Source organism: Hoplias malabaricus, chromosome 10 (assembly GCF_029633855.1).
Source record: "Hoplias malabaricus isolate fHopMal1 chromosome 10, fHopMal1.hap1, whole genome shotgun sequence".
NCBI classification, from domain to species: domain Eukaryota; kingdom Metazoa; phylum Chordata; class Actinopteri; order Characiformes; family Erythrinidae; genus Hoplias; species Hoplias malabaricus.
In genome coordinates this window covers 36,823,429-36,839,189 of record NC_089809.1, presented here as the reverse complement: position 1 = coordinate 36,839,189, position 15,761 = coordinate 36,823,429, and the positions used below count along the sequence as shown (strand labels likewise).

Genomic DNA, 15,761 nt, shown 5'->3' with positions numbered 1-15,761 from the left:
TCCCTCGTGTGTGAAGGTGGCTGCGCGTGTGGTCTCCAGGTCGGATGGAGGGCTGGGCTGCTGATGTAGATCAGCCCTGGCTTATTTGGCACTGAATGTGTGAAGATTCAGTCCCATCTGTAGAAACTAAGCTACACATCTTTATTTCTCTCCTCTCCAGATGTTGTCCCTAGTTATGAACACAGCTGGCTCTGCTCATATCCATCCATCCATCTATCTATCTATCCATCTATCCATCCATCCATCCATCCATCCATCCATCTCTATCTATCTATCTATCTATCTATCTATCTATCTATCTATCTATCTGACAGATAGATAGGATAATGTGGTTACAATAAATGAATGAATGAATGATACTGGAGTTTTCTAGCCCCCAATAAATGTAATTTTCTTTTTTTATTAATATCAGCATTTTAGGAACCCCTACAGACTTTGCAAGGTCACTGGACAGTACATATGTTAGCACTGTAGACATCACAATCCTTTGTCCATATCACCACTGTAAAGAAATCTGAGTCGTTTACATTTCATATCAAACCCCTGAATGTATTTAACTCAACTAATGAATTATGAAAACTTGTGGATTTTCCCTTCAATCAACAAACACTCATAATAAGCCATATTGAAAATGACTAGTTTTGAAATTGGACCAAATTGATGTCACACAACAGCATAGTGGCCTCATCTACAAATTCACACCCATCTGCGGGCACATCTGGAGAAGAACAGCTGTGTAGCTGAGGACAGGAACACTGCTCTCGATCTCAAACATGAGTGAGAATCATCTCACACTAACATACAACATTCAAACAGAATGATTGGGCTGGCTGTACATGTCACTGAATGCTGATATAGACCTAAACAAATAAACCTCACCCTGGCCTTAAAGCAACACTAGGTAGTATTTCTATCAGAGCTTCAAGCTCATTGTTATGCTTCACTGACCTCTAATGCAGAGAAGAGAGCCTCTGTCGTTGCTTCTCCGGGCTCAGCACTGCAGAAACTGCAGTATAACGATCTGTGACTGAGCTTATTCTTGTTGTCAAGGCAGAATGCAATCAAATCCTCACAGCAGTGTTCTAATATGGAGTGTAAATCCAGGCTGTTGCTGCAGGAAACATTGAGGTAATATATATAGAACCGGCCCATGGGTGTCTATACATTTATGAACCTGGACAGTGCTTTACTTGTTAAAGGATGCAAAGTGAAGAACCCCAAGGCACTGAATCAGGGTCAATCAAAAGGTCTGATCATTCTGTTTCTGGCAGCGGGCTGTTTCCTACTATAAAAGCACCAGGCTTGATTCGCTGTCCAGCATGTATTGATTCATCCAGGATGACTCTTAGAAAGTCAACGATCATGATTCATTCCTTTGCCTTGATGTTCTTCTCGCTTCTAGTCCAACTAGTCCAAGCACATTTGAAGAATAAGGATCCTGCCCTCCATTCTCCCACAAATCCACCACAGTGGAGTTTATGCTCAGCCCTAGCTTGTGCCCTTTGGATATCACCGCCTCAGCCCCGGATGCCCCAGCTCACCTGAATCCTTGCACGGTGACAGTACCTCCAGGCTATCTCCCCTGCTGAAACCCAATAGCTCTTGAAGTCTTTTCCAGCATATCAAGCCTATAATCAATAGCCTGACCAGGGGCCATCCTCAGCAGCTCCTCTTACACTAATCTCTCAGCCCAGAGTCCTAGCAACACACTGCTGGGGTGGCTTCCTAATCCTACTCCTCAGAGCCCAGAGGATAGGGGAGAAGGACTACAACCGGGAAAGGCTGAAGGTGCAAAAAGAATATGGTGATCATATTGTCAAATTGAACTCACAATGCGAAACATACCTACAGCATAGTTTGTAAAGGACCACCATGTAAAGGACAATCAAGGAGACAAGGCCTAGACAAGTCTTTGGAAACTGGAAACCCACCTCTTTGGTTTTTAAGAATCACACACTGACACATTAACTCATACACAGATATTTTTGCACAGCCAGTTTACCTACCAAGATGGGTTTAAGGGCTCCTGAGAGTCACCCAAGGTGGGACTTGGAACTTTCAACCCCAGGACCCTCGAGCCATGTGAGAGCGCCACTGCCTTTATTTATTGACTTTCTTATTTTCTTACGGTTTTGCCCCTGAAAGTGTCCTGGTTTCTCACTTCTGGGGAATCTGGACTGAACCATTCCACATAGCTAATGGTTCATTCCTGCTCTGGCTCCTCCCTTTTACAAGTACTCACACCTCCAACCATTCTGGACTGTCTTTTACATATACTACTCTCTTCATCGGGCCCTGAATTACAAAATCTGATTACTGAGCGTTTTGATCTTGTTGAGAGTTAATCTTGTTGGTCTCTCCTGATTATCCTTCTTTTTTTTTCCTGGACGTCGGTGTGGATTAGTCTGAACCCTTCTGCCTGTGTTTTGCTATGACTATCCCCCACTAAAGCTCCTTTGCACTTGCATGCTTCTAACATGTCTCCATTGTTCCAGAAAGACCCCCCACTGGCATGCAGATTCACTTTCTGCAAAGTCATCTGCAGACTTTGCAAATCACCACTTCCACACCAAGAGGGAATCACAAGGCTGATTGTTTTGCCACCAGAGTGAACAGTAATAGCGCAGAAGCTCCAGTCTCACACTGCGCCTCATCTTAACGATGACGATCAGGAAAAGGTGTTCATGTCGAGGTGTTTGCGTTCCTTGCAGCGTGACGCACGTCTGGGCTATGATTACCTGAAATGCTCACAATTTTAAAACAGTATGAAAGTGGTGGCTCCACTCAGGGTTTTCTCTTGAATCACACTTCTAAGCAAAAGAGTAACTAAAGGTGTTTGTGATCCAACAACAAACAGTGAGATTAATGACCGCAACACCTAGCAGAATGTTCAAGAGCCCTTGGTTTGCCAACTAAAATGGGATCACACTAGAGGACAGTTTAGCTAGTACTCTCCTCTCACAGGGTGTTGGACGCAGCAAAATAATACAAGCGATGGATCAGTACTTTCTCTCAGCACAACTTTTGGAGTGCAGGAAGATTGCAGAAGACTTTCTGTCTATTCCAGGAACAAACCAGAGTTGTCCACTACTGAGGACATCATTTTTGCCAAAAGGTCACAATAGGGGTCACATAGTTTGGAAGGACAAATTTTAAATTAAATCCCACAATGTTCCCAAATATGGTCAAGGTATGGATACAGTTAGATTTGTGGATTTCCTAAGACCCACGAGAGTGCCTCTAGTGGACGCTAGAGGATGGGCAACATGTTGCATGGCCTCAGTACCAATTGTTTCAGTCTGATAATAGGGTTTGTGTGTGAAAACCCAGGCACTCTGATAGGTCTTCTGCTCCCATATCCCATGCCCTACAGGATATGTGTGTGTGTGTGTGTGGTTGAATGTGGATGTGATTTCTGCCAGAGTCGCTTGCCTGTTTGCACGGACTAGTCTAATGCCACCGGTCACCAACTTTATGCTCCTGTGGGTGACCGCTGCTCTGTCCATCGTGGATGGTTTTGCCATCTTTGACCTAGTCCCAGTATGTATGTGACACAGACTACTAAGATTAAATGCCCGTACAACTTCTGAAATTTAATTTCCAATCCGTCTGGCACCCACTATCATGCCTTGTTCGAACTCATGATAAATCATGTCGCCTTGCCGTGAGCAAGCTGGCCCGTGTTCAGCCTCACTCACAAGATAACACCTCACAACCTGTACAGGTGTGGGTGTTCCTGAGATGTCCCCTGGGGTAATGTCACTCCATAATCAACTTGCATACTGTTATCACTTGACTTTCGGCATGTCACTGTATATGGCCAGTGGAGCTCATGAAATGGACAATGCGTGTAGCACCTTGTTATTTAATGATACAAAATAGGGCTATCATATCGTTTGTAATAATATCATCACAATTTTTGAAATGAAAAAAAGGAGAGTGACTTCAGTCTTATAGAGGTGGTTAATTAAATGTATAATAAACCAAGGTATTACGTAAAAAAATGAAAGAAGCCTATGACAACAGAAGTGAGAAACACAGCAAATCCATTTCACCACCTTGAGCTGAAACAAGCAAATAAACTCCACTGACTCAGCACAGCAACTACTCTGTATTTGTTTTATTATTTACTGTGAAGCTTTAAGGTTACTTTTTGTATCATTGTTAACATTTGCTGTTTATATGCACACACATTTTTTTTTGCATGTTGGTTGTGTGGTAGATTTATATGCTACATTATTTTTATTATTGTTATTAAATGTATTTTTCAGTGTTCTGTCATATCACCAAGAATACCGTTATCGCTAAGTACCCTGAAATATCGTGGTATTATTTTAGGGCCATATCGCCCACCCCAAAACAAAATCAGTTTTAAAACTGAATTTAGAGATCCTTGTCTCAATGTTGTGAAAAGTTGCAGATGACAGTGGTATGGGAATATCAGTAAGTGACCAACACACTCGACAAGAACCTTCAGTGTTCTACTAGAACCCCTATATTTTGCCTTGTAAAATCTTATCCCAAAGAAACTACAGCACATTGTAATAGTATATCCCCTGACCTTGTCCCATAGCAATGTGGACCCTAACCAAGGCTGTGGCAGAAAGCTGGGCAGGCTAATTCACTTCCAGCAAACTCAGTCCACAGAGACCTTCTCCTACTCTTACACTCGTATGTTCTGGAATGGCTCAGTCGTCATGCCATGTCAACTACAGCTCGCACCTCATGGAATAAGCTTCTATGTTAAGGGACCATTTTGCTGAGTGTACTTGAGTGACATTGCCTATTTACAGGAACAATTCTGTCGTACTTTAATCCACCAAATATATATAATATATATACCAAGTATACTTGGGGTAAGCTCACCGGTAGTGTAGTCCAAATATCTTGAAAGTATTATTTTATTTCCCTTTAAAATGAAATATTCTACCCTCATCAACAACCTGTGTGGTGTTAATGAAACAATGCAGTGAGGTTGATATGTTGGTGTGGTAGTATGAGTGGATCAGACACAACAGTGATGCTTGAGTTTTAAAACCCTACAATGTCACTGCTGGACTGAGAAAAATCTGAGATACCCAGCCGACAGCATCACGTGTCCACTGATGAAGGACTAGAGGACAACTAACACACACTGTGCAGCAACAGATGAGCTTCTATCTCTGACTTTACATCTACAAGGAAAAACAACGAGGTAGAAGTGCCTAATAGAGTTGACAGTGAGTTGTATAAAAGCTCCAGCAGTACTGCTGGGTCTGATCCGTTTGTGTGTTTAGGTACAAAGAACCTACCTCTAAATGCTTTTTACTCAACAATTTCACTTCAGTCTTTGTTATCACTCCAAAATAAACAGGCAGCTATATTACTGTGGTTTTGAAGAGGAGAATCTGTGTTGTTATTGGCTATTCAGTAGTGTGCAGGATTCAAAATATAGTCTGAAGCATATGACCATTTTACTGTCCACCTTGTCCCTTATTTTCACAACTTTGTGTAGTTTTGATGTGATAAGATCACACCCAAGTTATTGCATTGTTGTGTCATCGTGTTGAGTGAGTAATGCCCTTTATTCTCTTTTGCTGGGGGCGTGTAGCACGATCCTGTCTCCGTTGCATGCCCACTCCAGACAGGTCTATCTGGACCAGCCACAATGCGTATATGCTGGTTATGACTGTGACATCACAATTCACAAATTCTATGGTTGAATTTCCATATATGGACTGGGGCATGAACAGTGAGACCCTGCACACTTCAAGTCTAACATGAACCTCACACACACAGCTAATCCAGCTTTTGTCATCTGAATATCAGGACCCGGGTGAGGTAGAACCAGAGCAAATCTCTGGGAAATACAGCCATACACTTAAGTTGAACTGTTACATGTGCAGACTATAAAATCTTTGACAGAGGGTTTGTTGATCACTTGATTTTGTAATCTCCACAAAAAAAAAAAAAAACCCTGCTGGTCCAACACAAATACTTAATGTCTTAAAAGTCACTCAGATGTGACTTCATTCAGAACACGGTGATGAATGAATGTGTGATTAGTCCCTCTGCCTTCACTTACCCCTCCAGCACCTACCTTCAGCTTATAAGCTCCACCCCACTGACAGGATTGGTTCCTTGGGTTTGTAATGTAAGAAACTCTCACAGTCATAATCCATGTATTTGAGATTTTAGTTTGAAAGTGGAAATACTCAGCGATGGCACAGCCCTTTTATTCACCAAGGATACACATCGTATAGAGCAGTGTTTCTCAACCCTGGTCCTGGAGGAGCCCTGCCCTGCACATTTTACTGGTTTCCCTGCTCCCAGCACACCTGATTCAACTAATCAGCTCATTAACAAACTCTTTCAGAGTTGTAGTGGGTGGGATCAAGCAGAGAAACCACTAAAATGTGCAGGGCAAAGTGCTTCCAAGACCAGGGTTGAGAAACACTGTTCTAGAATATAAACAACACCTCAAGGACATGCTAACAAGGTTAAACCCTTGAATTCCACTGAAACGGGGCCCTTAATGGCTTTTAAGGGGTTTTAACTAAGGAAAAAAGCTTACATAACCACAATAATAAAAGCAGAAATTTGTGCTAGCGTCTGAAGCTGGCCCCAGGTGTGGTCAGCACGATGCTGTTGAGGGGACTAAGCTCATACCTCTATCTGCAACAGAGCCTCTTCTCTCTGACGCAGAACCTCCACGTCCTCTTCGCTGATCTCGGACAGAAAGGCCTGCTGTCCCTCTCCCTCCACAGCCTCTGCCGTTCCAAAGGGCGCACCTTCCTCACACAGCTCTGTGAAGGGGGTTGGAGGAGTCTACACACACACACACACACACACACACACACACACACACACACACACACACAAAACAGTGTTAATTTTGTTAATCCTATGAAGATATATATTTGTTGATGATCTATTTTTTCACAAAAAAATTGGACAACAAGTAAAAACTGAACAATAATGTGAAAGACTGATAAATGACCTGTTATTTCTGATTGAACATCTGTCACAAGGAAATAAAACTCTGTCTGTTTACTGTTTAAGGGGTGAAAATACACAAAGCAGTGATTCCTTGGGAGTCATTTTTAGAGACAAGGAGTTGACTCCCAAAGAATTGTTTCTTCAAGTGTCATCCGGGATGTCTGAGAGTGACTGGTATCAACTGCTGGCCAATGATTCATAGAGTTGAAACTCTTGGAGTCGACTCAGTCTCGTTTGCAGTGCACTTTGAATTTAAAATGTTAATGTTAAATAAATGCGCAAAGTTTTTGAACAAAAAAAGTGACAATTATCCTTCCTTTTGATGTTAATGTTTTTATTTAATGGACTAAAACTAAGATATTTGTAATTTTTGTCGACTAAATCTAGACTAAAACTAACAACAGTTAAATGTCTAAAATGAGACTAACACTAATACATATTTAGTCAAAAGACTAATGCTGTGGGCAGCTGAGGCCTTGAGGTTAGAGAAGTGAGCTAGAGGCCGGAGGATTGCGGGTTCAATTCCTGGGACCAGCAACAAAAAGATTCATGTTCATGGCTAAAGTGGCCTTGAGCAAGGCACCTAACCCCCAAACTGCACCCTAGGCACCAAGGTGGTTTGCAGCCCCCTGCTCCAGTTGTGTGTGTGTTAACTGCCCCTAGTATGTGTGTAAAATCGCTCACTAGTGTGTGTTTGTGTGTTCACTACCACGGAGGGATCAAATGCAGAAGCAATTTCCCAAAGGGGATCAATAAAAATGTTTCTTATTCTTCTTGTAAAAGTGTGCCCTATTCACTATACAGTGCATTACACAGCCAACACACTGACACACACAAAAATAAAGACAAATGAGTTTATAAAAGAACACTGAGAAACTCCAGCTGTTCACAGATATCCGCCTCTGTTCTTTTCAACTGTGAATCATCAGATCAGAAGCTCTGAGAACATATTCAGACCCCCACCAAAAACCACTGAAAAACCACAATAACATCCTGTCTACGAACAGGAACACACTTCTAATACTTTCCCCACGTAGCTTACTTTAGTTACACTGCACTTGGCAGAACTTCGCAGCAAACCGAGGATGCGCTATGTGGGAGTTGGTCACCGAGAGCAGCACATTGATTTGCTCCTGTTTATTTATTTTTTTTCCTCCTCTCCTAATTGCATATGTATGACATGGGAGGCCTGAGGCGTGTTATTGTTTTTCGCTCTTCACTGGGTGACTCACTGTATTCCATTTCTCTCTCCATCTCAGAATTAGCACAGCTAATAGGCTGCAGCTCACTCCAGCACAATGACACTGAAGAGCTCCATCTCCTCAGGGCTCTGAAAAGTTCTTCCCACTCCTTTAAAGACGCTGTCTGCTCACAGCACAACACTCAGTCTGAGCATATTTACCATACGTACAGAGCAGTCTGTCTACAGACGGACCCCGGGTTACTCTCTCTGATCCGTCCACCCACCCGCTGGACCTTCCAGTCCATTCTGCTGAGAGCGGATGCAGGGATATATTACACTCCTCCAAATCTGGACATCCGGAAAGAGCAGTAGGTAAAAGGCTGTATGACGAAGAGGACAATTACCCGTTCTCAACAATGAATAGATCTTTATGGTGACCAATCATTCATTCATTCGTTTATTTCTGTAATTGTTTGAGGTGGCAATGGAGAAAAGCCGGGGCAGTGCTGCTAGAGTTTGTAAACCCCTCTAGCTACTAGCTACAGTCTAGCTACTGTAACTGACTTTACATCTACAAGGTGGACCAATGAGGTATGTGGACACAGAATGGACACTAGAGTTTAAAAACTCCAGCAGCACTGCTGTGTCTGATCCACTCTACACCAGCACAACTCACACTAACACACCACCACCACGTCAGTGTCACTGCAGCGCTGAGAATGACCCACCACCCAAATCATACCTGCTCTGTGGTGGTCAATTAAGGGTCTTGATCATTGAAGATCAGGGTGAAATGAGGATAAGAATGTATGCAGAGAAACAGGTGGACTACAGTCTGTGATTGTAGAACTCCAAAGTGCTCCTGTGTGAATTTTTAAATTTATTTTTAAATATTACTTAATATTTGTTCTGTTCCATTTTTGTAATATACAAAGTTTGGCTACATTGTAAATGAGGGTCAGTGTACTATAAAAAAATGATTGATTGAGCCTTGAAAAATGATTTTAGTCTTTTCCTTCTGTCTTTGGGGTCAGACCATGTCAAATTTTGCCTTAGAAATCAACAAAACAGCAAGGAGAAGACACACAAGAGTAAAGAGCTCCCTGTGGACTGTTTCCACCTTTCTTTTGTTTCTGTTGTACAAACGTCACTGAGCTTTTGATGGAACACAGCAAATGGAACCAGCTTCATTTGACGTTCTGTTCTTTCACTTGATTTTTAACAAGTGGGTGGAAACGTAGCTCGTCTTTTTATTATGTATCACCACAACAATACGAAAACTGCCTTTTCCACCGCTTTGGACAGCGATGATTCATTTGTATTCTGGCCTCTATGACGTTATCGGTACTCCACTGGTCAGCTGAGCAGTAAACACATCTTCCTCTTACTCTGTAAATCACAGAAAATTAGCCCGAGAGAATGGAACAAACAGAAATTCCAAACCATTAGAAACCATTAAAATACCGTAACTTGATTACCACCCCATCAAAAGTAGCCTTCCAAGTATTGAGCAGCATTTTGGTGCTAAACAGCTGATTTCTTTTCACTTAGCCAGCTCCATCACTGCTGATAGCTTCTACCAAGCCCATTAGTATGCTCTTAATTATCATCAGCACCACAGGGAGGACATCTACAGCTCTGAAAAATACTCACTTTCAGTTCAACTCACTTTCATAATCAGTTGTGGGTATTTAAGTCTGAACCAAAATATCACTGCAATTTGACTTATTTCATTTGATATTATTACATTATTATGACTTACTATACATTTATTAATATATTATAATGCTCTTCCAGTTTCTCACCACATTGTGCTCACAATCTATTCCAAAGTTACAATAGCTACGTGACCTTATCTAAAAACAACAGCCTACACTATATGTCCAGGTATTTGTAGAAAACTGTTACTTTAAAACATTCAGCTACTAAATAAGTGCACCTACGAACAACCACACTGGAGCAGCTACAAATAAGCCTAAGGTCACCATGCTCAATGTAACTATGGGCAAATACAGAAAATTTATACTCCAATTCTACCAGGCTATAGCAAACTTTAATAAGAACTACCAAACCACACAGAGTATAACCAAACTACTGCAGGAACTACCCAACCTACAGCAAGAAATTCCAAACCGTACCTATTACCACAAAATTACTGCAGGCAAACCAATAAAAATACTAATAACCACCAAACTACAGCAGGAAAAACAAAACCTGCAGCAAGAACCACAGACCACTGCTAGTACCACCACACTACAACAGGAACTACAAAACCTACAGGAAGGAACTACCAGACCAAAGCTAGAACACCACACTACAGCGGGAACTATAAAAAAGTGTCAAGAACTTCCAAGCCATAGCTAGTCCCACTGATATACAGGGGTTGGACAACGAAACTGAAACACCTGGTTTTAGACCACAATAATTTATTAGTATGGTGTAGGGCCTCATTTTGCAGCCAATACAGCGTCAATTCATCTTGGGAATGACATATACAAGTCCTGCACAGTGGTCAGAGGGATTTTAAGCCATTCTTCTTGCAGGATAGTGGCCAGGTCACTACGTGATGCTGGTGGAGGAAAACGTTTCCTGACTCGCTCCTCCAAAACACCCCAAAGTGGCTCAATAATAGTTAGATCTGGTGACTGTGCAGGCCATGGGAGATGTTCAACTTCACTTTCATGTTCATCAAACCAATCTTTCACCAGTCTTGCTGTGTGTATTGGTGCATTGTCGTCCTGATACACGGCACCGCCTTCAGGACACAATGTTTGAACCATTGGATGCACAATGTGCAATTAATGAAGATTGGCCACCAGACTGGTCCAGTTTAGCCATGAAACCTCCCACACTAAAATGACAGGTGTTTCAGTTTCATTGTCTAACCCCTGTATATTAGGAACTACCCAACCTATAGCAAGTATAACTAAACCACAGCTGGTACCACCAAGCTCTATACCACACAAATGACACAGACAACCCAACAAATAAATATTAAATCTAGCTTTTGGACACAAAGTGTGTATTTGATATAAACAGCCGTACAATCAGTTCAGCTCAGTACAGCTGTAAAATCAGCTCAGTGACGTTTGTACAACCTGTTCTGATCAAAGCAAAAACCAAATCAGATTGCTCCCCTGCCCTGGTCATCAGTCGGTCATCAGATGTTTATTCACTAAAATGTAATGAATGGAAAAACGACTTATTTCGCTTTTTTGTTTCTGTCGATATTTCTTTATCGCGCATAATGTTTGCAAATGTTTTGGATGGAAACCCAACTAGTGTGATACTGTATCAGTGTGTATCTTATGAGGGAATGTCACCAAAGGCCTACAGCGATGTTTCTAAATCTAGTGTATTCTCCAGTACAGACGCGGGGAAAATATACTGGAGCAGCATCCACAAACCATGGGCCATGTAATGAATATAGGACTTTCAATTTTGGTTGAAACACCACTCTAGCTCATACCAGTGGTATTGCACTTCCATTACTCTGGTACACTCCACTTTGGGTAGCAGGAACATAGGCTCATGTGTTGCAGCTCCGGAGCATCTGGTTTTGTTATATGTTGTTCTGAGGGGATGATACAAGCTGTGGGAGTACAGCTGAGAGCACCTGTCTACAACGGATCCACATTAAAGCAGCCGAGTTCTGGACAAGAGCTTCCGTTCGAGTCAACAGAGTAATTGGAAGCAACAGCAACAGCTGAAATGATGGAAGCAAAATCAAAGTAACACACACACACACACACACACACAAAATGCCTTGGAGTAATTGTGTGTTCTGCTCGGTGGATCACTGCCAGCTAGATTAAGAGTGCAGAGGAAAGAGGTGATCATCTCCTGGATGTGATCCAGTCCTAAAAAACATGAACTGTTCTCGCACAACAACACATTATATACTGCAGCTTAAACTGCGGAGGTTCATTTCCATTCTCCAGCGCACAGGTCTGAGAAGCCTGGGCCGGGGGCTAACAGAACTGGGACGTCTCAGAGAAACGTGGCTGGCCGTATCCTCCAACAGCACGAGACCCTTCCCTGCGGAAACATTTCTGTACAAATTGGAGTCGGTTTGATGATACACTCCCAGATTGCCTGCGCAGATACCGGCCCGCTTCCCCGCTTTGATCTCCAAGAAACGCGACTCAGGTGGAGCTCGGCAATCAAAACAGGCGCAGCGACAGCAGCTGAGGCTCTACAAACGACTCCGCCGCATCGTTCTGATCTCAGCGTTTGTGTTTTAATGCGAGCACACGTTGCCGTTTGATGGCCCTCGCTGCTGGGAGTTTAGTGAGAGGAGACTGTGAATGCGAGGGAGGCAGGAGGCAGCCACAGGTGACACAGCTGCACATGAAAAAACAGACGACGTCTCCAGACGCTGAGCTGAGGAGTATGGAACGGCAGAAAAGAGAGAGTGTTTTTGAAGCACAGCTGCAGGCTGTATCTGAGCTGCCATGTCTACATCACAGGTGCATGACAGTCGAGGAATTCAGAATTCGGAATTCAGATGTGCTGTTTCTTGGAGTGACAACCCAACTCCAAATTTTTTATTTATTTATTTTTTCTTGTGTCAGTCTGACTGGCTATGAGAGTATGCAATTTATACATTATAAAGAGACATATACTAACACACACAGCCTAGTTTTGCCAGACATTTTTGGTTGTATAAGTTTGTCATACAGGCTTCTTCAAGAATTTCAACAATGGGAAGGCAGGGTCCAAAATACATCCCCTCCTCTGGTGCTTCATACCAATGTCTATGTTTACATGTGGTTTTTATTCAGTGATATTTTCATAGAGAAAATATGGGGCAGAGCTAATAATTATTATAGTTTTCTTTTTGTCGTTGTGTTTGTAAAATTGTTTTTGCACATTATTTTTTAAGAAATTATCAGGATTCAATTTGTAGTATCAATTAGTCTTTTATCTTTCATCATCCTTATTCATTTTAGCTAGAGGTTCATTCTAAATTTTTCTAAGACTGGAAATATCAAGGCTTCTGCTACTAAAACTAAATAAATTAATACATGTAAAATAAATAAATAAATAAAAATGCCTCAGCTTCATAATCTTTTCCACCACAATGTTCAATACTGTAGTCGTCTGATTATTTCAGGAGTTTGAATACGGTTGCGAACTATATTTAAACTCTGTGAGGACTGTACTTTAATAGAGTTTGTCAAAGCCGAGAAACGAAGTGGCACCAAGCTAACGAAGCCATATGAAGCACATGTTGAATACGGTCGTAAGTGGGGGCTTGTACCAGGACAGCTGAATTTGAGAAACATTCAAACCACTGTATATCTTCACACTACTTTACATTTAATATTACAATAACATTTCAAGCAATTGAAACGACAAGGACTTCAACCAAACTGAGTTTTAGCTGCTGTCTGCAGCTATGGCAAAAGAACCAGGCACATGTGTGTTTCAACAAAGTTCTGATTTTGGTCAGTCACTCAATCAGTTCTCTAGGTGGTCTGGCATTAATAATGCACCAAGGATTGCTGCAAAACTCTGCGTGCAGTTATGTCTCAGGCAGATATGGGTGGTCTGATTAGACACTGGTTCTTGCCACAAGAGCGTGTAAAATGCTTCCCCTACTGCCCTGTATAAAGGCTCACTGAGGCTACTTTCGGGTTGCGTACCTCTTGGTGAGAGATTGCTGGCTGCTAGACATGGCTCTACAACACACTGAAAGACATTTTGCCCAGTTGATCGACTTTGAAATGGGACGCTTCATTGGACTAAGAGCACCAGGATGATCATTTCAATAAATATCTTGCAATCTAGGGCACTCTGAGCAAGCTGTTAGGAAGTGTTGGGAGCACTGGTGTAGTGAATGAGAAACTTAGGCTGCTACCGACTGGAACCGTATCGTCTTTAGCAATGAATCCAGGTCCTGTCTGGGTTCCAATGATGGTCAGGTTCAAGTATGGAGGCCTCGTGTTGAGCACTTCGTTCTTGCCTTTGCTGTGGAGTGACACACTGCCTGAAAAGGGACACTAACAGCTCAGTGCAAGACATCGTTAAGCCCAAACACAGCAAGTGCTTCCCAGGAATGTATCCACCAAACTGCAACAACCTTGTCCTGCCCGGTCACAAGATTTATCGGCAATCAAGCATTTATGGGATCACCTTGGATGCCAGCTTCGGCAACCTACGAGTGTGCAGGATGTACAGGCCCAGCTGCAACATCTGTGGGCAAATGCATCGTACATACCTGTATGCCTCCTTGGCCAACTGTATATTGTATCACATCTTAGAGGGTATGATTATGACCTTACATATGTAACTACTATGTATTTCAACAGCAGCATAGAGCTCTGTGGACATTTACAGAGATTGTCACCTCTCAGAACTCTCCAAACTGCGGAAAAGTCTTGTTTACAGTATACGCTTTTTAAAAAAAGCTCTGGTTCCGCCTGTCTGTCAGGTGTCTTTCACTGTAATGCTTTATATCTTATAGCTGGATAAGCTGCTCTGAAATTTACTGTCCCGGCTGATAGATCAATCATATTCTGCCAGAGCACACACCCATAAACACATACACACACATACCGCAGAGTCACAACTGTTTTTCATTGTCTTGATCTGTAATATCACACAGTGTATATAATCTCACACACGCAGCCCTACAACTCAAAGGCATTCTCCATTGCTGTATATTTAAAAGCAGCATGCTATGATAAAGATGCTACTCAGACCAGACTAGTTCATTATACAATGATTTCTGGGCAAGAGAATGTAAATGTAGCACTGTCACAAATGTAGCACTGTCACTGACGTATTCCACTACGTCAAAACTATAAATATATCGATTTGCATTTTTGTGGTCGGCTCATTAATTCACAGATTGAGGAACCTTCTTCTCCACCATGATACACACTGTTCTCTAATAACCTGTTTCAGCCTCACAGGTGATGTGATAACGGCTCGGAGAAAGCTGCGCAATCCACAGAAAACACGTAAACATGCTCATGCTCCTATTTGTTTTTGGTTTGGTAGTTCTTGATGGAGGGTTTGTAGTTCTCGCCTGGTACTTGGTGGAATAAAGGTTCTGTAACAGGGAAACAAAGTTTTCAGCCAAAACTTAATGGAAATATTCAGTAATATTCATCTAACAGATAGCACCAATTTTTTGGCATTTATTTTTTAATGGAAAACACATTTTGTTTGGATTATGAATGTGTGTGTGTGTGTGTGTGTGTGGTCAGGGGAGCTCACTCAGTCTGTGTTTGAGTGCTGGAGTGTAGTTATTGCTGTACCTCTGTGGTACGAGGCATCATACTTGATGTTACTGATCTGAACAGTGGACTGAATGAGCTCAGGCAAACACTCAGGGGAATAAACGTGGTGCAACACACAATAAAGAAGTGCTTTATACAAAGATATGAGACACAAACACAATTAAAGGAAATATTATGTATTATATAATTGTTTATGATCTTATGCTTTACTTTATCATTTTTATGGCTCATTTTATAGATTAATGATCTGTTTATTTGTTTTAATGTGAATTGTAAAGCACTGTGAAATGCCTACAGGTATAAAATATATTATATGAAGATGTTCATTTAAAATTTCACTTCAATAGGTC

At 41.9% G+C, this 15,761-nt stretch overlaps 1 protein-coding gene across 4 annotated transcripts in view; it reads right to left on the bottom strand.

The window, feature by feature from the left end:
- tsnare1 (T-SNARE Domain Containing 1) overlaps positions 1 to 15,761 on the bottom strand; it is a 188,711-nt gene that overhangs the window by 91,461 nt on the left and 81,489 nt on the right. For all 4 annotated transcript variants that reach the window (XR_010804405.1, XM_066683727.1, XM_066683728.1 and 1 more), the window contains one exon: positions 6,649 to 6,807. Coding sequence is in view for 3 of the 4 variants with exons in the window: in XM_066683727.1 (XP_066539824.1) it covers positions 6,649 to 6,807 (159 nt within the window). In the remaining variant the exon portion in view is untranslated. The remainder of the gene's footprint in view (positions 1 to 6,648; positions 6,808 to 15,761) is intronic.